This window comes from Garra rufa, chromosome 5 (assembly GCF_049309525.1).
Source record: "Garra rufa chromosome 5, GarRuf1.0, whole genome shotgun sequence".
NCBI lineage: Eukaryota > Metazoa > Chordata > Actinopteri > Cypriniformes > Cyprinidae > Garra > Garra rufa.
In genome coordinates, this window is record NC_133365.1 from 41,289,869 (window position 1) to 41,315,836 (window position 25,968).

Below are 25,968 nucleotides of genomic sequence, written 5' to 3' on the forward strand. Positions count from 1 at the left end.
ACTTTCACTAAGCCAGAGATTGCAGTAACTAAACCTCTGGCTCAGTGAAAGTGCCATGAATGTTAAGTGCTCATGGACAATAAAACCTAACATGACAAAGTATAGTGGAATAAAAAAGATCCAGAGCCAGTGATATCCTTACCATTATTGGTTTAGGCAGGTTTCCATCAGGACAAATGGAGGAAAGAGGCTGGCCGAACAGCTTGTGAGAGGTAGTTTGTGGGTCAGACTGGCCATCAGATTGGTTAAAGTGTCCTCTCCTCAGAGCCCAATCAATCAAAGACCTTTTTCTTTTATGTTTCAGCAAAGCACCTGTCAATGAAGCATAACAGACCAATCAGACTTGGACAAATTCATTATTTGGAGGAGCTACTGTCCTGCCGATTCTAGTTTGGACGAATGGTGGTTGCATCTACTTTATTTTACGTTTGAGCATTTTTAGATTTTCACACACACACACACACACACACACACACACACACACACACACACACACACACACACACACACACACACACACACACACACACACACACACACAAAACACCATTTAGTGTGTTTTTTAAGCCTTTTTAATTACAGGGACATAGGCAGTGTCCTCATAAACCACCTTCAGATTGTAATACCTCTCATTATACAAACCAGTGCACACACAAAAACACACACAAGGAAAATTGCACCCTTTTTCAAACAAATGTTTCCTCTCAGAATTTCAGTGTCACCTAGGGTTGTCAAGTGTGTTACGTCTCATCTTTTCAGTCTAAAAGAACTTATCTGATCACATGCTTTGATGTCCCTCATTTTTCTGTAGTGTAATGGTGTCTGTAGAGGGATAAGGAGGGTATGAGTGAGCTACTCTAAAGCGTAGGAGATCTCAGAATAGGCTGCACCCTGTGTGATTACGCTGAATGCTCCTCTTAAAGCTCCACATTTAATTCTGGCCTTTATTACTAATAGCTGGCCCCTGCTGGCACCATTATGTACAATCAAGTATAATATAATGAGATGTGAGAGGAATCCAAATAGCCTATTGGTAGTATTAGAGGTAATAAGCATTGTTTTCTCAATCATTTACTGCTGGAAAATGTATCATTAAATTAAATGTAATCTGTTCTAATTTTTTATTTCTTCCTCTTGTCTTCAAAATATGAACAAATCTAAATGTTTCTTTAAAAAGTGATGAATCTAATTAAAATGTTCTGAGAAAAATGTTTGTGACATTTACAGAAGAGAAAAGGCCATTGCTTTTATGCTTTTATGTGCGTAATCGTTTAGAAACACTTTTTATACTTTTTTTTTTTTTTTACAAAGAACTGGTTTTATAGGATGGATTAAGGTTAACTTAACACATATATGGTATTCTCACAATGAATTAAATATCTTTGCTTCAGAGTGATACATAAAAACAGACAACAGAGAAGAGCTTGTTCAAAAACATACACATACAGAGTACATACTAACATATTTTACATTTCCCTGATCTCAGTGCCTCATCTGACAACTCTAATTCCCCACAATTATTGTGAAAAATCCTGAAGGACGTTCTTTTTAGAGCTAATGAACAAGAGCACAGTAGGATGTATAGGTGGATGTTGAATTAATTAGAATTAATTGCATTTCTTTTCATAAAAATAAAAATGCAGTCAATTAATCTTCTCACACCTTTGTTCATGGAAACCTTTAAGTGTGTTCTTAGAAACAAAAAGTGGAGATGGACACATTGCAGTTCACCTGCTATGCAAACACATCCGTCAAGAAGATGCCATACAACACTGTGCTGGTGTTCGCTTCCATGACTTCTGCTCAGGCTGTACTATAAACAATCTAGGACATGAACATCCTTTCTGCCACTGGGATCTGCTTTATGAGGAACAGGACACGGATTGTCAAGGTAAATATTTGAGCATATTAGACTCTGGCCATGAGCACTGGAGTAGTTTGCGCTTAAATGTCAGCTCCCAGTGCAGTTTTGTTCAGTCGTCATTACTTGCAGGAGACTGAGAGAAATCACATTTTTATTGTCAGTGAAAATTGCATTTACACCGTGTTCCAAATTATTATGCAAATTATATCTTTCTCCGATTTTCATAATTAGGCAATGCAAATGACAGTCAGTATAATTTTTTAAGTCATCAACCATAGGGTATAATTTGAATTTTATTGAACAAACCTCCTAATGGTAACAGTATTTATTTAAAAAATAAAAAACTGAAAATGCACTGTTCCAAATTATTATGCACAACAGAGTTAAAACATTTTATAGGTTGTAAAGAACTGAAAATTGGCATTTTCTGAATTTGCAGCATTAGGTGGTCATATTTACTGAAATCAAAAGCTATTTCAATCAAAAACATCCTAACAGGGCAAGTTACATTTTAACATAGGACCCCTTCTTTGATATCACTATCACAATTCTTGCATCCATTGAACTTGTGAGTTTTTGGAGAGTTTCTGATTGAATATGTTTGCAGGATGTCAGAATAGCCTCCCAGAGCTGCTGTTTTGATGTGAACTGCTTCCCAACCTAATAGATCTTTTGCTTGAGGATGCTCCAAAGGTTCTCAATCTGGTTGAGGTCAGGGGAGGATGGTGGCCACACAATGAGTTTCTCATTTTCATACTTTGCCGAGGTCATTTTCACACCTTCAGGGACCCTAAAGGAACCTACCAGCTCTCTCCCTATGATTCTGGCCCAAAACGCCACCTCCTTGTTAACGTCGCAGCCTTGTTGGGACATGTTCCATCCACTACTCCATCCATCTGGACCATCCAAAGACGCACGACACTCATCAGTAAACAAGACTGTTTGAAAATTAGTCTTCATGTATGTCTGGGCCCACTGCAACCATTTCTGCTTGTGAGCATTAGTTAGGAGTGGCCGAATAGTAGGTTTATGTTCAACTGCAAGCCTCTGGAGGATCCTACACCTTGATGTTCGCGGGACTCCAGAGGCACCAGCAGCTTCAAATACCTGTTTTCTACTTTGTAATGGCATTTTAGCAGCTGCTCTCTTAATCGGATGAATTTGTCTGGCAGAAACCTTCCTCATTCTGCCTTTTCCTGAACAAACCAGTCTGTGCTCTGAATCAGCCACAAATCTGCACAGTACAATGATCACACTTAAGTTTTTGTGAAATATCTAATGTTTTCATACCTTGTCCAAGGCATTGTACTATTTGACGATTTTCAGGCAGCAGAGAGATCTTTTTTCTTTCCCATATTGCTTGAAACCTGTGGCCTGCTTAATAATGTGGAACATCCTTCTTAAGTAATTTTCCTTTAATTGGGCTCATTTGGCAAACTATTTATCACAGGTGTCTGAGATTCATTTCAGTGATCCAAAGAGCCATGAGACACAATACCATCCATGAGTTTAATTGAAAAACAATTTTTTTTATGTTTATGACGCTTACATCCAATTTGCATAATAATTTGGAACACGGTGTAATACACAAACTGACCTTTTGCAAGTGGGAATGTTCTCAAACAAGATACGCTTTTATGATAGGAGCCACTGAGTATGAAATATGAAACACTTGGATTATATACAATTTAAAAAAAGTATTATTATAACTACTTTTCAGCAATGACTTAAAGGGGTCATCAGATGCAAAATTCACTTTTACATGTTGTTTGAACATAAATGTGTGTTGGCAGAGTGTGTTTTTTTGTAAACCTTTTCTAGATCAAGCAATTCTCAGATTCTTGGCTGTGTGAAGTCACACAGGCCCAGGCCCCTCCCACAATTGTTTACTGACACTAGCGTTTTAGTGTAGACCGACCCTGAGTGAGCTGTAAATTGTCTTCTATTGTTTCAACGCCGCAGTCGCTTTCTCCTAAGCGATTGAGGTGTTCTGTTGTTGGATGTAATAATGAATATAACAGTCGTCATTTACTCTCAACATCTGAGCCGCTGAAGGCGCAGAGGATAACTTTAGTTTTTGAAGGGGATGTGCTTCCCGATTTGCCTAAATGCATCTATGTTCGCACAAATCATTTGCGATCCAGTTTCACCCACAGAAGAAGTGAGAAGCGCCTTTCCTAATAATGTGCTAGCTAGCAAGTTCCGCAGCTAAATTATAGTCTCTCCATAAACTGCTCATCACCCCACAGAAGAGAGGGGATTCTTTGAGAAACAGAAAGTTCAAAGCAAAGAACAAAATAATATGTATTTTAAATAAATATGCATCCTAGATGAATAAAAGTACAAATTTTTCTCAACAATATGCTCCTAATGTTTGAACGAAGTATAAATAATAATAAAGGAAGTAAGCTTTTACGTGAAAGGAATTTCAACTCATAAACTTACAGTTTATAAGATCCGGTGTCAATTTGCCCGGCCTCTCACCACTGTTTCACACTGAATCTGTGCCTGCAGACTTCAGCAGAAAGTTCAGCAGAATTGAATTGTTCATCAATCACAAAGGTCCATACTGTCTGTTCCTTGCCCCCTTTATTGTAAAACCATTTAGGTTTCAGCTATCAATAAGGGTATAGTACTCACAGCTCAGTTTAACAGCTCTTTTCAAATCCATGTTTAATTCAGTTTGGCAGAATTCCACACATTTCTCTTCAGCAGATAAAATTCAGCGAAAGTCAGCAGATTTTGTTCTACTAATGGCCTCTGGACAGCCACATACTGTAGAGAACCCCAGAGAGAACCGTCCCTCAGGAAAGGCACTAGTCTGACTAAGCATTTAATGAAATTATAAAGTTTGACTGAGAAAGCTAAGTTTGTTCTGATGCTGAAAAGTGCACTCACCCCTAGGAGTGCGTGTTCTGGGTTTTAGGGTAAAGTGGGGGGTCTTGGGAGTGGCCTCTGTCTGCTGGCCAGAACTGAATGCTTCCTGCAGGGGCTCACTGGGCATGTGCAGATGGTCTTGCTGACTTCTCAAGGAGTGATGCAGGATGAAGAATGGTAGCTCATGGCCTAGTAGAGACAAAAATTGAGACAGGAAATTGGCGTTTTAGATTGCAGGAAATTTCATTTTCAAAGAACAGTGCATGGGCCAAAAAGCATATTATTGTGTTTACTTTATTGCTAACATATTTCATTCTGTATATGCTTGAGAATAAAGCAATGTTCTCTTTTGACCTTGAGAATAGTTATTGGTTGGTTTTCTGATTTCTCTATAACTAGCACGAAATCTGTATAAAAATCCAACATTGACAAACATCTGGATTAGTGTGCAACCTTTCTACTGGAAATCCACCTAAGACTTTGTATTATTTAGACAGTGAAGATCAGCTTGTTTATGTTCGTGAATGTTTGCGGCTGGAATTTGGAGAGAATTATCCTGAGGTTCCCCTATTACAATATATATGTAAAGAAACAGAAACAGGCAAACATATGGAGATTTTAAGTTTAATTGAGTTTTGGATTCTGTTATCTCATACTAAACCTCTCATATCCTGTTGCCTCATATAATAGACATTACTTGCATACATATGACCTGAGGGGGGGGGGGGGGGGGGGTGAGTGCAGACAGTTCATCAATAGTAGTTCATACAGACTGTCTTCCGTCTCTCTTGGGAATCATTAAGCCTTTTTTTCTATCCAGCCTGGTATTTCATCACAGAGCTGTCATTGAGCAGAGAGTCTCATCATAGTGCAGAGCTTTTAAAAACACAGCCTGTGGGCTAAATCATCGGCAATGTCCCTCAAAGGAGTTCGACCAGGATGTGAGAAGATTTGACGAAAAAACATCAAGTCATTCTTAAAACATTATACCAGCATGATACATTCATTCAAAATAAATAAAGATATGAATCATTCATTTATTTTTCAGATCATTTTCCCTATGTGGATGTGCAGGGATGAGTATAATATACAATTTTATCCACAGAAGAACTCCTTAAATACTCTTTTAATTATGCATGACATTTGTGGGTAGCAGAATCTAGCAACCTAGTTAATTCTTCCACTTTGTGAATGTTGTTTTTTGGGCACAGTGTTGTTTTCGTCAACAATGACGATGATTTAGCATTAAATACTCTTTGCTATACTAGTATGGCAAGCCGTTTTAGCATTCCAGCCTTGTTTGTCTTTTATGTTCTAAAACATTCCTTCATTATTGTAATTATTGGTGAAAATAGTCGATCCGGAAGCTCACATTGTGTTGAACTATAGATCTGCTATTTTCAGAACTTATAAGTGACACTACCCAACAGCAAAATACTTACTGACCTACATTAATTTGTTAAAAGACTACTTTTTCCTAAAATGCTTCTTAGTTTTAGTCAAATTTTAGTCACTTCTATATGTGATAGTTTTAGTCCAATTTTCGTCGACTAAAACTGGACTAAAACCTTTTTGACTTTTCGTCGACTAAAATTGGACTAAAACTATCACATATAGAAGTGACTAAAATTTGACTAAAACTAAGAAGCATTTTAGTCCAAAAGACTAAGACTAAGACTAAATCTAAGATGGTTGTCAAAAACAACACTGTTTGGGCATAACAAGAACAGAGATACACAGAAAAAAAGTTAATAAAAGCAAAAAGTTAATTTTTAACTAGAAAAGCAAGGTTTGTCAAGACAAACTCTGAATGTTGATGACAGACAGATAAGATGAATTCAATTTAAATTCCAACTCACAGACTTAAATAGAGGAAATTCTTCTATTCATTTTTTTCCCAGCCTTGATATATTTATTTGATGTTGAGTTTGTCTAGGAAGCATGCCTTGTTATTAAAACAAATCATTTATATTATTTAAGGTTTAATATTTGTGGTAATGTTCGGTTTAAATTATTTATTAAAGCTATTAGATTTATCCACCCAGCAGTTGTCTTCTCAACACTGTTGTTTGAACAATATTCTCTTATTAGCCATTTTGTATGTAATCTAAAAACCACTGGTAAATGAAATGAGCAAATTCCATGTGCATCCATCTGTTTTAGACCAATATTAAAGATGCATAACACTAATTTTGGCTCCAGAAGAGTGTGTTATGATAATGTACTGTATGCACCCAGCATGGGTGGCACACATAAGAAAACATGTTTTCCAATTAAAAAAAAAAAGATTAGTTTGGCACCCCTGATCTGCCATGAGTTCACAATTGCTTTAAAAAGCATCTCCATATGTTTGTGTGTGCGTAGCTACTGCACCTGACAATAATTTGGGGACAAAAATTAGTGAGCTAAACCTAAATCAGGTTGTTAGGGTTAGCGTGAGAAAATAGGTTAAAGGAGTAGTTCACTTTCAAAACAAAAATGTACTGATAATGTACTCACCCCCTTGTCATCCAAGATGTTCATGTCTTTCTTTCTTCAGTTGTAAGGAAATTATGTTTTTTGAGTAAACATGTCAGGATTTCTCTCCATATAATGGATTTCTATGGTGCCCCCGAGTTTGAACTTCCAAAATGCAGCTTTAAATAGTTCTAAATGATCACAGCTGAGGAAAAAACCCTTCTTCCTCGGCTGGGATCATTTAGAGCCCTTTGAAGCTGCATTTAAACTGCATTTTGGAAGTTGAAACTTGGGGGCACCATAGAAGTCCACTATATTGGTGAAATCATGAAATGTTTTCCTCAAAAAAAAAAAAAAACACCATTTCTTTACGACTGAAGAAAGAAAGACATGAACATCTTGGATGACAAGGGGGTGAGTACATTATCAGTAAATTCTTGTTCTGAAAGTGAACTACTCCTTTAAGGTTTAAAATATCTACATTCAAACCAAAAATTATTCAGACAACAGATATAATTTTTTGATAATTTCTTCTAGTGGGTGCAGAAATCTATAGTTCATTTATGCAAGTGAGGATAGCAAATTAAAATAAACTGTGACATATTATACCCAAAAATTCTTCATACAGTGAACTACCTGTAAATTGATACAAATTTGGGATCAAAAATTTGATTTGACACATTGACTTGACCATGTTTTGCTACATAACTTTCTATCAAAGTTATCTGATATTGTTAAGATGAATTTGTTTTTGTAATATTTTATTACAATTTTCTAAACTATTTTGAATAGTGATAATGTGAGAAATGTTGAAGGTGTCTGAATAAATTTTGGTTTGATTGTAATTCATCTGTGATTATCAAGATGAATTTGTTCTGACACAGTTTAACTCTGAGTTCTTGACATATTTTAATACCATTTTCTAAACTATAGTGAATAATATGTGATAATGTGAGAAATGTTGAAGATGCCTGAATAAATTTTGTTTTGACGAATTAATCTGTGATTATCAAGATCAATTTGTTCTGACACAGTTTAACTCTGAGTTTTTCATATTTTATCACCATTTTCTAAACTATAGTGACTAAACTGTGATAATGTGAGAAATGTTGAAGGTGTCTGAATAAATTTTGGTTTCACTGTAATTCATCTGTGAATATCAAGATGATTTGTTCTGACACAGTTTAACTCTGAGTTCTTGTCATATTTTATTACCATTTTCTAAACCAGGGGTCACCAAACTTGATCCTGGAGTTTAGCTCCAACTTGCCTCAACACACCTGCCTGGAGGTTTTAAGTATATCTATTAAGACCTTGATTAGCTGGTTCATGTGTGTTTGATTAGGGTTGGAGCTAATCTCTGTAGGATACCGGCCTAGGACTGAGTGTGGTGACCCCTATTCTAAACTATAGTGAATAAACTGTGATAATGTGAGAAATGTTGAAGGTGTCTGAATAAATGTTTGTTTGACTGTATAACCAGCTGTATATTAAAACAATAAACGTTTATGCAATGTCTCTATTTAGATTAAGTTGACATGTATGTGTGTGTATGTCATCACCAATAAGGGGGTATGTTTCCTCTTCTTTTTCATAGTTTACACACAGCTGGTAGTCCGAGACTTCACCCTGCACACAGGAAGTGGTCATTATGTTTTGGAAAGAGACAGGAAAAAGGAAGTGGCTGTTATCAAATACAGGAAATGCCAGTGGACAAACTTGGCACAATGTAGAGTTACTGGTCAAAGAGCAACAAAATGATGTACACAAAATTATACACGCACATTGCCTCAGATGGTTAGGCAGTAAGAATATGTTTTTCTCATTTGGAGCACTCCAATGTACCTAGCTGTTATTCAAAGAGGATAAATAGCTTGTATTGCACTACACTCTCAACAAGAGACTATTAAGGGCCACTTACCAATAGTTTGCACTGCTGCATGATGTACTGAACCACATTTTCTGCAGTCGTGCTCACGTCCACTGCCACATCAATGGTCTTAACAGCCAACAGCATGTAAACAAGCAACAACATCGACCATCAACTCACAATGAAAAGCTTCAGGCTAGAGTACAAATAACTTCCACTTATAAACAGAGACATGAATTTAGCTCCCAGAGGACTGGGAGTGGCTCGGTTCCAAATTAAACTAAAAAGGCGCTTGTGTACCGCTGAGCTGTTGTCCTCTGGATGGCAAATCAGCAGGACGTACAGAAGAATGGCATTTGGCAAGACTTTCTGCCTGGCTCTGCAGGTGTGCCTGAAGAATGAAACATTATTACAAACACACAACAACAAATGAGAATGATAGACACAAATACAAAGGCATGGAACAGTCAATAAAAGTGACAAAAGAAATCATAGCAGGAATATGTCCATTTTAAAAGAAATCTTGTATTTTGACACATTATAAATGGTTATGGATGTGATCCTTTGATTTTTTGTTATTTTTTTCTTACCACTGAAGAGCATGTAACCATCTCTCTTTTGTTTCTGACGAGCTTAGGTTTGGGAGGACATGCGTAGAGAGAGAGAGAGAAATTGTTAGATTTCATTTAAATTTTCCATTTACAAAGTGCTTGACATTTACATGCTCGGTAGATTTTCAGATAATGACAAGGCAATGATAATGACAAGATTATAACAAGACAATGACCAATGGCACGCAAGTGTGGTTTGCATGTGATATAGGTTTGTAGTCTTGAGCTTGTGACTCATTTCAACATTTGATCCAAGCTTCAACCCATGTAGACATGTGTTTCATATTATATTACATCTTTTTTGTTTAACAAAATAAATGCAGAAAATAATCATGACAAACATCGACATCACTCCGTAGATAGAGAAGACACACTGTAAACAGCAATGGCAAAACTATGACCAAAAAAAAAAAAAAAAACAAGAAAAAAGCTATTTACATGCCAATAGGCTGAAAGAAACAGTCCTAAAAGCAGAAGTGAGCCAGCATGATTCTACTTGTTGTTTGTAATTTGTCATAGAACGTAAAATGCAGTCTCTTCTCTCTCACCCGATCTGACCTCACCAGCGCTCTGTAATCTTGTGCAAAGTACTCTATAATGTCACCTTTCGAAAAATCTTTTCTCTTCACTTCTGTTGTTAGACATCTGTTCTACATTGTACTGGTCAATTGATATACAGTGCATACAATAGCAGTGTGTGCGTGTTTGTGGATTTATGGGCAAATTCCAACTGGAAGTGACCCTCACTATACTCTACTCACTCCCAAGGGCAGAGCCCTTAAAGTGAAGGCTTTGGAAGAAGCAGAGCACATGTGTCTCATAATTTAGCTTGGACCACACTTCACAAAAGGAGCAATGAATGAGAATGTAATTTCCTAATTATCTTCACCTAGACATTACCATGACAATGCAGCACTGTGTCCATCAGCCCATCAGCTGTTCTTAGAACATGAATTTATTATTACTGCGGTTACATTTTTAAATGTCATATGTTTATTGTCCATGTGCTCTTTCTCTTCTGTCAGTCTTTTCTTGGACACTGCAGTCACATTTATCGAATGTATCTACTATTCTTTCCTGGAAACTTCATTTAAACTTCATATTAAATGCATAACAATTCTATTGTATATTACACAAAACAAAGACGATTTATTTCACATCACCACAAAGATTTAAGGACCCTATTATGCCATTTCCTATTAGGCCTTTCTTGCAGTATGTAATGTAGCTGCATGTAAATGCAAACGATAAATAAAGTTATTTTCTCCCAAATAAAAGAATCGGCTGCGTCCGAATACTGAAAAATGCTGCCTTTAGAGGACACATTTAAATTTATTTATCCTAAGCTGCCTTTGATATCTACAATCCTGTGCGTTCCATTCAGTGATGGTTCAGCAAAAAAATAAAGATGGTGTCTGAAAGTTGCCTTTGGCAGTCAATTTGTCTGTACATGTATGTTTCTGACTAACTTTTTGCACTTTTGATGCTATTTCTACAGAGAAATCAGTATAATAGTAATAAAACATTTGCTTAGTTATCACCAAAACTTGTTCTATTTTGTTGTAGATCATTAAACAATTACACTGTCTCAGAAGCACGTCCGAAATCAGTAGGGCTGCCCTCTTATAGTCGAATAACCATTAGTCAACAAAAAGAGCCTTGGTCAAGCTTGGTCAAAATTTTTGTTTAGTCGCAGAAAAAAATCCACAGGAAAAAGCAAAGTCACGCAGTTCATGATGGACAGATTGTTCATGGCTGGTTTATGTGGTAATTTAGTACATTGGGCAGAACATCCAAATGCTCACCTATCATACATCAACCTCAAATAGGGCTGTTCATCTGAAATATAAGTAGTAGTTACTTTACATGCTCAATCTAATGTAAACCTAAAAATGTGCACCATTGAAGTATCTGTGTGGAGTGTGGAAACTGAACAGTACACTGTAAAAAGTTTTCACCAGTTTCAACTTAAAAAACTAAAAAAAAAAACTAAAAAAAGTTTAGCAGCTGCCGTAAATTTTTAAATCAACTTAAGTCATTTAAACTCACAAGTTAAATCAACTATTTTTTATCATAATAAGTTAAAATGACTTGTATTTTTAAGCTGTTTTAACTTAAAATGTTAAATGTTTAAATGCAGCGGCTGAACTTAGGTTTTTAAGTTTAATCTGGTCAAAACTTTTTACAGTGTAGCGTGCTTACTGCATGACAGATGGAGGCACCAGTGAGGCACCACTTGTTCTTAAAATACTTCATTTTTGGTCATACAGATAAAAGTAATACATCTTTTGAATCTGTAAAGACTGTACGTTTATTAGATTAACGATGCGTTGTGCTTTTGTAAAAAAAATGAAAGCAACAGGATGCGCTTTTTGTCGAACTTGAGTTTGAAACTTCGAAACTCTCTGTATACCTGTCTTACACACATGAAAAATATAGGCTATCTATACAGAGTACAATTTTTACTTTTAAATAAACCAATTCAAATAGAAAACAAATATTCAGTATGAATCACGCATACAGGTGAATTACTAGGTGGAGTCAGTGTCGCCGACACATCTCTTAAGCTGAAAACAAAAAAAGCACTAGTTTATCACAAAATTATTAAAACGTTAATGCAATCTCCTTTCTCCTTGAATATGGTTTACTTGTGCACCTAATAGTCGACTAGAAAAATCCTTAGTTGAGGGCAGGTCTAGAAATCAGTTTTGTGAGGTGCCTTTGTGTGCAAACACTGCTTGCGCAGTTATTGCTAGATAAGGCAGCGAGGCAACAAGTCAGCTGCCTAGGTTTTTGAATGCAGTCATCATTTTACTGATGACTGCTTGGGGAGTTCAACACCGGATTTACAAAACGCTCACTCTTGAAAAATGGCTCTGTATATAGTTTATTTGGACCAGTTGGCTCTACTGAATCTCAACCTGTAAGTATGATAAATAAATGATTAGATTTTCTATCAAGCGTTCAAAATACAGAACTATGACAATAGGCGTATCGTTTTAGACATGTGCTGTATGCAGTAGACCAATCACAACAGACTGGGCCATCTGATCAAACACTGCAGAGTAGGCTCACAGAAAGGAGGGATTTAGAGAGAGTGAATATTAGAACTGCTTCGAAACAAACCATTTGAGAAACGTTCCAAAATGTGATGATATTAAATGCATACTTTGAGATGTAAGCATTTTTTAAACTTTTTTATGCATGTAAACCTATCTTAGGAGACACCCAAAACAACAATAGGAAACTAAAAATGCTACAATAGGGGCACTTTAAAATTACTTCATTATAGTGACCCATTGTAAGTACCCTTTGTAAATGTTTTTTATGTTTAATTAATTAATTAATTAATTAATTAATAAACTTAACGCAACGGTAGATGCAGATGATTCTACTGAATTTATATGTGGAACTCACATACTCACATACAAAATTAATAATTTACCTAAAAATGTGAATTAGAACTCATTAGTTTCTTGTCTAAATCCTACATTTTGGGTTTTAAGGTTTAAAACCTTATGTTATGGGCTTTTGATATTACAGTGAGACGCTGTCAAACAAATGCACCTGAGATCTTATAAACACGTTCATCTTGCCCATTTCCTCTCTGATATTTTTCACATTAGTTTCATGTTGAACACATGCTAATAGGTGGGAAAGTGTTATTTAAAGAAATTTGTCACCAACACACTACTCATTTTTTCTACTACAAAATTTGAGGCAGAGGAACAATGAAAAGGTCATCACTGCACTGTCTTTGAGACATTAAGTAACTAATAGCATACTCAGGCTTGTTTTTATATCCTGCAATTTGCAGCATACTGTGTGCTTCCCATTTCAAGGGTTTTGACCTACTTTTATCTCCACTACGATATGTCTAATGAAGGACTTACATTAGGTTAATAAGGAATCAAATCGCCAAGCTGAGCTTGAAAGTGAGCTTCACATTAGAATTTAAAAGCTGTTCCTTATCACACAGTGTTTTAAGATCAAGTCAGTAGCAGTTAGAAATTGGTGGATCGCATTTTAATTCATTTCCTCAGCACACTTGAAGTGCCTAAAGCTTTAACACATCCCATATTACTTCCCATCCTCTGCAGAATATTTCTTTTTTAAGAAGGGCTGCTTTATCTCAAACTCATAAACAGTTTAGAATTTGTTCAGTGCTATTTGTCTGAATGACATACAGCGACCATATCAGTCTGGTTTGGTTTGCCAGGATCTCAGATGTTTGACATTTACATTACATTCAAATAGTTTTTCAAAGACTACCTGAAAGTGACAACATAGTTGGTGGTCGGCCAGCCAATCACAAATGAGTTCTTGGAGGTGAGCTTCCTGTCTGTGATGCAATGAACACAGGATGCCAGCCATATGTCCGAGAGGCTAACACGAGCCTTTAGCTTTAGATACAGAGACCTGTAACATTTAACACACACGTCTTACATATTGTACATTTTAATACACATATAGTTGAGGTCAAAAGTTTACATACACCTTACAGAATCTGCAAAATGTTAATAATTTTACCAAAGTAAGAGGCGTTATAAAAAAGAATGCTACTTTTTATTTAGTACTGACCTGAATATTTATGTAAAATAATTTATTTTACATAAAAGACCTTTTACAAATAGTCCACAAGAGAAAATAATAGTTGAATTTATAAAAATCAGTCCCTTGTTGGTCCTGAACAGTTTAAACTGCCTGCTGTTCTTCAGAAAAATATTTTAGGCCCCACAAATTATTTGGGTTTTTAGCATTTTTTTGTGTATTTGAACCCTTTCCAACAATGACTGTATGATTTTGAGATCCATCTTTTCACACAAGACAACTGAGGGACTCATATGCAACTATTACAGATGGTTTAAATGCTCACTGATGCTCCAGAAGGAAGCACAATGCATTAAGAGCCAGGGATATAAACCTTTTCAGAATGAAGATGTGTACATTTTTCTTATTATTTTCTTATAAAGATACTTACATGTTTCCCAGAAGACAAAATAAGACACATTTACCCTAATCTTCTAAAAGTCACCCCTGGCTCTTTATTTCCTTCTGAGGCATCAGCGAGTGTTTGAACTTCTGTAATAGTTGCGTATGAGTCCCTCAGTTGTCCTCAGTATGAAAAGATGGATCTCAAAATCATACAGTTGTTGTTAGAGTGGGTTCAAATACACAAAAATGCTGAAAAACGTCTCGGGTTACTACTGTAACCTTAGTTCCCTGAGGGAACGAGACGCCGCGTCTAGAAACGCTATGGGGAACGCCATTGGCGGGCCGCACTCTGAATCATGTCTTACAACCAATGAACGACGGGGGGTGACGTCACAGGCGCGGTGACGTCACCGACCAGGAACTATAAAACGCGTGCGTTTGAAGCCCGCGGCAGCTCTAGCATGAAGCGAGCGCCGCAGGGGGCGGGAATTATGGTCCGAGACGCGGCGTCTCGTTCCCTCAGGGAACTAAGGTTACAGTAGTAACCCGAGACGTTCCCTTCCGGGAACTCGAGCCGCGTCTAGAAACGCTATGGGGAACGAGACTACCTACGTCCCCATAATTTCCGAACCCTGCGCAGTGTCTGTGCCAGCAGGTGGAAAGGTAGAGGGCATTTGTCTAGCATTCCGCGGACAAGAGGCCCTGTAGTCCTCGGCCCTTAGGCACACGAGGAATGGGGTACTACCTCTGTCTGGTCTCCAGCCAGAGCGAGAGGTACTCCGCGGCCCTCAGGCACACGCAGAGTCTTAGTCCTTTGTCTGGGAGTTAGCCAGAACAAGAAGGACCGAATGACCACTGTCTAGCACTCGGCGGACAGATGGTGTGGGAAGTCCTCGGTCCGCAGACCCACGAGGACAGTGCACTCGACCCCAAGAGTGCTCCTCGGCCCGCAGGCACACGAGGAATGGTAGTCTTCCTCTGTCTGTTCGCCAGCCAGAGCGAGAGGTACTCCGCGGCCCTCAGGCACACGCAGAGTCTTAGTCCTTTGTCTGGGAGTCAGCCAGAACAAGAGGGACCGAATGACCACTGTCTAGCACTCGGCGGACAGATGGTGTGTGTAGTCCCCGGTCCGTAGACCCACGAGGACTGTGAGCTTGACCTCCAGGCTCCTCGGCCCTCGGGCACACGAGGAGTGGGTGATCCTTTGCCTGGGGGTGCAGCCAGAGCAAGAGGGATCCAAGGCTCGGCCTGCGCTACGCCAGGACGCGAGAGATAAGGCCATTGTCGGCATTCCGCGGACAAGAGGGCACTGCAATCCCCGGCCCTCGGGCTCACGGGGAAGACAGTAGGGGCCTCAGCCTGGTAGCCAGCCAGTGCATGAGGCACTCCTCGGCCTTGTTCTAAGGCAGACGAGGAGTCTTGGTCCTTGGTCAAGGTAGTTTCCGGAACCAGAGGGACCGCATTACACTCGGTCTGATAGCATACTGCGTCAGAACACGAGGACAAGTGAGCCATTGTCTAGCATTCCGCGGACAAGAGGGCTGTAGAGTTCTCGGCCCGCAGGCACACGAGAATAGAGACCTCCGCCTGGTTCGCCAGTCAGTGCAGGAGGCACCCCTCGGCCCTCGGGCACACGAGGGGTCTTAGTCCTTTGTCTGGGGTTTCAGCCATGACAAGAGGGACTGAAAGCTCGGTCTGATAGTAGTGTCAGAACGCGAGAGTAGGAGCCTTTGTCTAGTTTCCCACGGACAACAGGCTAAGTATTTCTTAGTTTTGCAGATCTCATTAGTTTGGCGAAACTCACTTCTCTTCTTTCCGCAGAAAGATGCGCCTTGAGAAGTCTTCTCCTGGCTAGGGAGGTGGCTGACTCTCTAGGCCTAGCGCACTAGGCCGAGAGCACAGCAGAGCCTGGAGCGGCTCTGAGGTCAAGCTCATAGTACCTGACAAATGTCAGGGGCGATAGGACCAACCCGCAGTTCCTGGAAGCGGAGCTTCTGGAGAACGGAGGCTTCACAGAAGACTCTCTAAAATGAGAGGAAATCTCAACACTCAATCCAACAGCTCTTAAGAGTGGAGGCCTCAGATAACCCTTCCGTGAGGGGAGACCTAGCTACACTCACGCTCTTTTTTTTTTTTTTTTTTTTTTAGTACTAGAAGCGGAGCTTCTGGAGAACGGAGGCTTCACAAAAGACTCTCTAAAATGAGAGGAAATCTCAACGCTCAATCCAGCTGCTCTTAAGAGTGGAGGTCTCAAATAACCCTTCCGTGAGGGGAGACCTGGCTACACTCACGCTAGGAAGTACTGGAAGCGAAGCTTCTGGGGAACGGAGGCTTCAAAAACGACTCTCTATAGTGAGAGGAGGCCTGATAACGCTCAACCCTAAGAGACCTGCGCTTGTAAGTACAGAAGCGGAGCCTCTGGAGAACGGAGGCTTCATAGAAGACTCTCTAAAATGAGAGGAAGCCTAGCAACGCTCGATCCATCAGCTCTTAAGAGTGGAGGTCTCAAGTAACCCTTCAGTGAGGGGGGACCTGGCTACACTCACGCTTGGCTGCACAGCGATCGGGAGAATGTGTAAAGACGCAGCCTCGGCAACGTCTGTACTACGGCGTCCAGTCCGGGCAGACCTGGAGGCACTAGGGAGAACCAGAGAGAACCTTGTGATATCTATCGAGTCGCAGAGGTCCCATCCTCTGAGTCTGTATGCTTAGAATTCTCCATGCTTCATTACTTCCCGATGAAGCCTTAATCTCCCGACCGTGGAGGAAACGTGCGACCAGGGGGCTCTGCCCACTGAGAGGCCACCTAGAGGGGCGTGGTAGGCACTCGTAGCCGCCACGTAACCCCTCCAGGTGGAGTGAGCTAGCCCTGCGGAAAGGCGAGACTGTAGGAACTCCAGAACTGTACCAACCGGGCAGTTGACTGGGTCTAAGTGGCGCTCGCGGCACCATCTCGCAAACAAGTTCCACTTGAGGCCATACAGTTTCCTCATAGAGGGAGCTCTGGATTGAAGAAGGGTCTCAACCACCTCAGTAGGGAGACCCGCTCCTCTAGGTTGTGCCCCCTCAGGGGTCACACCCATAACCTCAACTTCTCTAGGTGGGGTAGCAGACTGCGCCCCTGGCCTGAGATAGGAGGTCTCTCCTGACAGGAATCTCCCATGGAGAGCCGTCTAGGAGAAATACCAGGTCCGAGAGCCATACTCGTGTCGGCCAGCGCGGGGCTACTAGTAGCAGCCGCGCTTGAAACCGACGGACCCGTTCCAGAACTCCCGGGAGCAGAGCGATCGGGGAAAGGGCGTACAGACGCAGCCTCGGCCACGTCTGTGCCATGGCGTCCAGGCCCAGTGGAGCTGGAGGCACTAGAGAGTACCAGAGGGGACAGTGCGATGTCTCTTGAGTCGCAAACAGGTCCACCTGTGCCTGGCCAAAAACTCTCCATATCTGCTCCACCACCTCTGGGTGGAGCATCCATTCCCCGGGCCTCGGCCCCTGCCTCGACAGGACGTCTGCTCCCACATTCAGACGTCCAGGAATGTGGACTGCTCTCAGGGAGAGGAGTTTTCCTTGAGACCACAGGAGGATCCGATACGCCAGCTTGAATAAGGGGCGTGAGCGGATTCCTCCTTGATGGTTTATGTAATAAACTACCGCTGTGCTGTCTGTACGAACAAGGACATGACGGTTTCTTAGGTCTGGTAGAAAACTCCTGAGGGCCTGGAACACCGCCAGCATCTCTAGGCAATTTATGTGCCATGAGTGATGGTGCGGGCTCCACAGGCCTTAGGCTGAGCGGCCACTCATGACCACTCCCCATCCGGTAAGGGACGCGTCTGTCGCTAGTGTGACACGGCGGCATGGCATCCCTAAGACCGGTCCCTGAGAGAGAAACCAGGGTTTCTTCCACATGACCAGGGCACGTAGGCAGCGCCGCGTGACACTGATCTTGCGGAGCGGGTTTCCCCTCGGGGAGAACCCCCTGGTTTTGAGCCACCACTGTAGTGGTCTCATATGCAGCAGTCCAAAAGGTATCACGTTGGAGGCGGCTGCCATAAGACCTAACAGTACTTGGAACTGTTTGACAGTGAGTGACTGGCCTAGCTTGACCGCATTTACTGCAGTGAGTATGGACTCGATCCGAGCGGGTGACAATTGTGCCCGCATCGTGGATGAATCCCATACCACGCCTAGATAAGTAGTCCTCTGTAATGGAGAGAGGACGCTCTTCTTGGCGTTGAGTCTCAACCCCAAACTCTGCATGTGAGCGAGAACAACACCTCGATGCTGAACCGCTAACTGCTCCGAGCTGGCTAGGATCAGCCAGTCGTGTATATAATTGAGTATGCGGATGCCCTGGAGTCGCAGTGGAGCCAGCGCAGCATCCACACACTTCGTGAAAGTTCGGGGTGAGGGAGCTAGGCCGAAAGGAAGTACTCTGAATTGGTAAGCTTTGCCCCTGAAAGCGAACCTGAGAAACTTCCTGTGTTGTAGAAGGATGGAGACGTGAAATTGAAAATGGGCCGAAGCCCTCCATCCTGGGAACAATGAGGTACTGGCTTTAGAACCCCGACTCTCTATACCAAGGCGGGACCACCTCGATGGCCTCCTCCCTCAGGAGAGTTCTACCTCCTGTTCCATTACCAGACCCTGCCCGGGGTTCACCAGCGTCTAGCTGGGAATACCCCGCTGAAAGGTGGCGTCTCGGCGCCGGATTAAATTTTACAATACCCTTTCTCTACAGTACGCAGGACCGACATAGAAATATCTGGCAGTAGTTTCCACGCTGCCAGAAATTCTATTAAGGGAACCAGCCCCTCGAGGCTGGCTTCTGGATTTATTTGAGGAACTGATTCGGTGACCTGTAACAGCGAGCTGGCAGGATACACCTGAATTAGTTGCTCTTGAGACCCCCGCGGGGGTGGCGAACTCTCCAGGGCCGCTACGTTTCCGGGCGGGACAGCTAGAGAATGTTCGCGGGAGATTGCCGCGCCTTATAACACTGCCGACAGATCTCCTGAGGGCCCGGGAAGGTGTGGTCACTGAGTTTTCTATGGTGCACCACAAACCTCCCCGAAAGGGGCTGCCCTCATCGGCCCTATTATATATTTTGATAAAGTCGGGGCCGTTAGGTGAGGACCTCTTAGACCAGAGCACGACCCTCGGACCGAGCTCAGTCTTTGAAGCCCCCGGTTAGGAGTGTTGCAAATCCCTCCCTCTAGGTGTCACCGGAGGGAACGGGCTGCAATGCTCCTATTATGAGCCTCTATGTGAGGAGCTGGTACACGGCTGGGGTTTATTATCCCGTCAAGAACCCCAACACGTGTATTTTTGCTGATCAAGCCTGAAGTTTTCTTTAGGCGGCTTGGAGAGCAAAGACGGAGCCTTTAAGAATGACGCCAGACCGGGGGACAGAGGCTGATAGCTTCTGTTCAACCCGCGGCGTCATCCTTACTTTCTAGATCTAAAACTTAATGTAGACCGGGAAAGACAGAAGGCTCCATTTGGAAGTGCTGACTTAGTCCGCAGGAAGCAGAACGTTTGCTTTTCTGCGGCTCATATTTGCTTATTTAGCTAATGGACAGTCAGCACAACCACCAGCTCAACATACTGAGGCGATCAGGGGGGGCAGTTGAATACTTTAGACAACACACTTCACATCAACCTCCTTGGAGGAAGATATGGCAAGCGTTGAAAACCTTTCCTGGAGGGAAGTAACCGCAATGCGGGCTTCCATATCCAGAAAAAAGGTTCACCGATCCACCAGATAGGAGAGGAGATAGGGTATTTTTAAAACACCCGTCTCCAGTCCCTCTAATAGATCGAACCGCGATCTCAGCAAGTGCAGCAACCGCTCCGCCTCGGCGGAAGCGGGGCCAGACCCGCGAGAAACGCTGGCGAAAGCTCCCTCCTCGAAGAGAGCCTTCCGTGGAGCACCCGCAGTGGAGATTTTAACACTCACACTGTGGACAACCAGCCTTATCGAGGGCTGACTGTGCGTGCTCTACACTCAAGCAGACCACACATAGACAGTGTGTATCCCCACCAACAATGAAGCATTGGCAGGAAGGAACACACTATCTATGCGGCTGCTTGTACCGCCTAGTTTCGTAACACTTCTTTCCCCCATGGTTGCATTTGGTCATACTACTCAAATAAAAGCCGTGCAAACTGGCACGAAAAAGCAGCAGTATGACCGGGACAGACACAGACACAGAGCGCTCTCGCTGAATGACAAAAGCTGCCGCGGGCTTCAAACGCACGCGTTTTATAGTTCCTGGTCGGTGACGTCACCGCGCCTGTGACGTCACCCCCCGTCGTTCATTGGTTGTAAGACATGATTCAGAGTGCGGCCCGCCAATGGCGTTCCCCATAGCGTTTCTAGACGCGGCTCGAGTTCCCGGAAGGGAACTAAAGCATTTGTGGGACCTTAAGGATTTTTCTGAAGAACAGCGGGTAGTTTAACTGTTTAGGACAAACTAGGTACTCATAAACAACTATCACTAAATAAAAAAACACAGCTGTGGATCATTCAGGTAACAATACAGGATAAGAATCAAGTGTATGTAATGTGAAATGTCTTATTCTGGTCAGTACTAAATAAAAAAATAACATGCACTTTGTATGATCCCTCTTATTTTGTTAAAACAATTAACATTTTGCAGATTCTGCAAGGTGTAAGAAAACTTTTGACCTCAGCTGTATTTACACCCACTGAAATGTTAACATACTTAGTTTTGGCGATGATAAGAGAATCCGTGAAAAGCAGCAGAAGTCTTTCTCTTGACTGCAAGCCGATGGTTAGATGAGCGTGGGCTTCCATCAACAGCACTGCATTTTGGGATACATTACATGCCCCATACTCATCACTGCAGAAGAGTGAACAGGTTATGGTTAAATCACAATATAGATGAGGAACATTAATTTTCATACAGAAATGTAAAAAGTTACAAAATACAAAACAAGATATGGAAAAATACTAAATATGTTTGCTGCAAAAACCAAATTATATTCTACTTTGTGTAACTGCACTACGGGTAAAAATCACAAAATAAGTAATTACTCAAATGTTTTATTCTATTGACATCCCTTGATTTTAACAGTAAATTTGTATATCCAAAACAATATATGTGTAATGTTTATGTGGCACAGACAATATGTAAATAGGAGTTATATTGTTGATATAAACATGGCAGATTATGTGTGGTTCAATCAGGACGGGGTCAATGCGAATAGGGCAGATCGTCACTAGTCATGGGCGGGGTTACTGTGACGTCACAGTAGGGGGAAATCTGAAACAGTATATTTTCAGACACTGCTTCTGATTTATGGGGATTATAAAAAAAAAAAAGAGTGGGTGGATTTTTACCATTATAGGCTGGTTGTTTACACACACTTTGGACACACATCAGAGTTCAAATACCTTATAAAAGTGAATTTTGCATTATAGCATTACAGGTCTCCTTTATAACAGACTACAGAATCTTAATAACACTGTTTGCATGTTTTTATACAGTAGGCTACATCACAAACATTGATGGAATACTTCAAAGCTGAAGTGCATATTTTAAACAGCTTAAATGTAAAAAGGTTTGTGAAAGGTTTACTTGAGCCAAGATTTACTTGGTGGAGAAAAGCTTTAATATTCTGAGCACGTAAGCACATTCAGTAATGGTTTTTTTATTTTGCACAGAAAGTAACAATTTTCGCTGAAGGTTGAAGACTCCTCACAGAACCTGTGTACTTCATTGCCACAACAACAAGATGAATATTACATTAGTGAAGAAAACATCTGTTCCTGTGTTGGCGTTCCTGTTTAAATTTCAAATGAACCTGTGTCTTCTACTGCAAGAAAAACATATATATAAAATAATTGAGTTATCAACCATCAAAAAAAACTCATCCTATTGTCATACACAAATTTGTCTTATAGAGTATAATATATCTGGGGAAAACTTGCCATAGAAATGTATATATTCATTCTGTGAAGTGTATGTGAATTTTCTATAAGCCAATTTTACATGAAGCTACAATAGTCTAAACACTCCAGCCAAACACTTTTTTTTTACACTGGATGCTTATTTTTATTGTTGCAATTTTCTCATATGCTTTTATCTATAACCTGCAGCCCAATAACTTAATGACAAAAATGTATCCCGATGCTGCATCCTATCCTTCATAAATGTTATGATTCAGCTTGGATCATATTACCACTGTCAAGAATCTACACTGGCAAATCTACTTTGAATGATGTGTTGATTCCATCTACAGCTACAGAAACTAAACTTGCAGACTTGTGTTGCATATTTATAATTTATTTATGATTTTACAAAAAAAAAAAAAAAAATCTAGTTTGGTGGAAAAAAATATGTTTCTAAACTAATAGTTTTCTGATACAAGATACAAATAATCAGATTAAAAAATAAATATATTTTTTCTTTGTGTTGTATTTAGTGATCATTTTGTCTTGGCATCTTGCCTCTCTCTCTTCTTGCCTGTAATGTGAATGACGCACGTTGCCAGCTTTCTTGTTATGTGTGTGAGTCTGTTGTTGCATTCCTGCCTATATAAGGCAGAGTGTGTCCTCTAGCCAATACCAAGGGATTGGTTAGATATAAGCAGGCAGTGTTAGTGTGTGTGTGTGTGTGTGTGTGTGTGTGTGTGTGTGTGTGTGTGTGTGTGTGTGTGTGTGTGTGTGTGTGTGTGTGTGTGTGTGTACCTGGTATTCATCACATTGTGGGGACCAAATGTCCCCACAAGGATAGGAATACCAGTAGATTTTGACCTTGTGGGGACATTTCTCAGGTCCCCATGAAGAAACAGGCTTATAAATCATGCACAATGAGTTTTTTTGAGGAAGTAAAAGTGTGCACAATCTCCTGTGAGGGCTAGGTTTAGGTGTAGGGTAGGTGTAGGGCGATAGAAAGTACGGTTTGTACAGTATAAAAACCATTACGCCTATGGAATGTCCCCATAAAACATGTAAATCCAACAAAAGTGTAAGTGTTTGAGTGTGAGCATGCTTGACCGTGTGAAAAAAAAAATCTGTAAGTATTTTGATTTTGGTTTCCAAAAATATATCTGCACATCCTTCACATTTGCTCAAAAAACAAATTTGTGTTATGATAATAAGACATTTTTGGGTAAATAAACCTAGCTAGATTTTAAAGGGTTAGTTCACCCAAAAATGAAAATTAGCCCATGATTTACTCATCCTCGAGGCATCCTAGGTGTATATGACTTTCTTCTTTTAGACGAATCCAATCAAGTGTTATATTAAAATTGTTCTGGCTCTTCCAAGTGAAGGATCTGAGGATCATCCAATGCAAACTGTGTGTGTGTGTGTGTGTGTTGCTTCAAGAGAGCAACCATACATTTGTGTTGTGTTTTACTTATAGTCATTTATATATCCAATTCATTGATTTATTAATTGATTGGTCATTTATATTATGTTACATTATTATTTTTCCATTGTTGTTTAGTCTTATGACTGTGTGGTTTCATGGCCTGTTTGTCCTCATAATAAGAGATATGAGGGCATGTTTATGAACCTCAAAGTTTATGGGATGCTGTTTTGAAACAGTTTGGTATAACAATACTTGTTGGATCTGTGTTTTTCAGACGAAGTCTGAGCATTGAGACATACGCAACTAAGACTATTCAATAAACTCTGCTCCTTTTTACCATCATAACTTCATCTCCTGCTTCTGCTCTTCACTTTTAATACTTTTTTCTCAGTCAACATTTTGGTGTAATCATCAGGATGGAATAACATTTTGGTGTACTTCTTGGCTGACAGAAGACTGTTAATAGTGTTTTGGGTATTTTGGGTACCAGACAAGACAGGGTTAACAGGGTTTGGGTATTAGACTACTCTACTGATGAGTGGTTCTGTTACTGGACAAACTGATATTTTCTGATGAGATCTGGCATCCGGGGCTGGATCTTAATTGTCTAGGCATGGGGACAGCGATCTAACACAAGCTTTATAATGGCAATGGGCAGATGTTTCTGTGTAACAGTCCAAAAGAAGTCTAATAAAGCACATCCATGCATAATAAAAAGTACTTCACATGCCTCCGGGGATGAATAAAGGCCTCCCGTAGCAAATCGTCATGTTTTTGTAAGAAAATTATCCATATTTAAAACAGAATGATAATGATCACTTTTCTCTAGCTTGCGCTAACTGTCATACTTGCTCCGTGTTTCAGATGGATGACGCAGGACATATGTGTAGCACATGCACTGCAAACACAGAAGCGCGGAGGAGAAAGCAAAAAATGGCTTGCACTTATGAAAGTTAGCGCAAGCTAGAGAAAAGTGATTATTACATTTTAAATATGGATATTTTTCTTACAAAATACACATTGATTCCATACAGGAGGCCTTTATTCACCCCCTGAAGATGTGTGAGGCACTTTTTATTTTAGATGGATGTGCTTTATTGGACTTTTTCTGGACTGTTGAACAAAAACACCTCCCCACTGCCATTATAAAGCGTGCAAGAGCTAGGACAATTTTTAAAATTACTCTGATTGGATTCATCTGATAGAAGAAAGTCATATACTGTACATCTAGGATGCTCTGAGGGTGATTAATCATGGGCTAATGTTCATTTTTGGTGAACCATCCCTTTAAAACATGAAAATAATTATTTGCCAAAATAAATGTAATACTTTCTCTGCCAACAGCTCTAATATCTTAGCAATTTTGCTTTACAAGTAAATGTATTATGTATGCATGTGCAAATTTGTTCAAATATTATATATATGCACACACACAACAATTAGGCATAACATTATGACCACCTTCCTAATATTGCATCGGTCTCCCTCTTTTGCTGCCAAAACAGCCCTGACCCATCAAGCCATGGACTCCACTAGACCCCTGAAGGTTAGCAGCAGATACTTTAAGCCCTATAAGTTGAGAGGTGGGGCCTCCATGGATCAGACTTGTTTGTTCTGCACATCCCACAGATGCTTGATTTAATTCAGATCTGGGGAATTTGGAGGCAAAGTCAACACCTCAAACTCGTTGTGCTCCTCAAACCATTTCTGAACCATTTTTGCTTTGTGGCAGGGCACATTATCCTGCTGAAAGAGGCCACAACCATCAGGGAATACCATTTCCATGAAAGGGTGAACATGGTCACCTTTCCATAAAAAGCATTAACTTTTTAGCAGCAGCAACTTATATGTTCATGATGATGAACATTTCTTATGAGTCAGCAGTAAAAACTTTTACTTTGAAAAGTTGCAAAATAAACGGAGCAGCAAAATCACCCTTAACAGAAGAAAGGATCTTAATGTTATGACAAAGATAAAAGTTTCATCAGCAGATATTCAAACTAATGTTTA

At 40.6% G+C, this 25,968-nt stretch overlaps 1 protein-coding gene across 1 annotated transcript in view; it reads right to left on the bottom strand.

Annotated features, from left to right (window-relative positions):
• The window catches only part of arhgap20b (Rho GTPase activating protein 20b), a 60,291-nt gene that overhangs the window by 26,878 nt on the left and 7,445 nt on the right, over positions 1 to 25,968 (bottom strand). Inside the window, exons 3-10 of the mRNA XM_073840087.1 lie at positions 21,343 to 21,480; positions 13,952 to 14,098; positions 9,659 to 9,700; positions 9,369 to 9,459; positions 9,120 to 9,197; positions 8,761 to 8,827; positions 4,763 to 4,930; positions 143 to 312 (exon numbers count right to left, since the gene is read on the bottom strand). Of these exons, the coding sequence (XP_073696188.1) occupies positions 143 to 312; positions 4,763 to 4,930; positions 8,761 to 8,827; positions 9,120 to 9,197; positions 9,369 to 9,459; positions 9,659 to 9,700; positions 13,952 to 14,098; positions 21,343 to 21,480 (901 nt within the window). The remainder of the gene's footprint in view (positions 1 to 142; positions 313 to 4,762; positions 4,931 to 8,760; positions 8,828 to 9,119; positions 9,198 to 9,368; positions 9,460 to 9,658; positions 9,701 to 13,951; positions 14,099 to 21,342; positions 21,481 to 25,968) is intronic.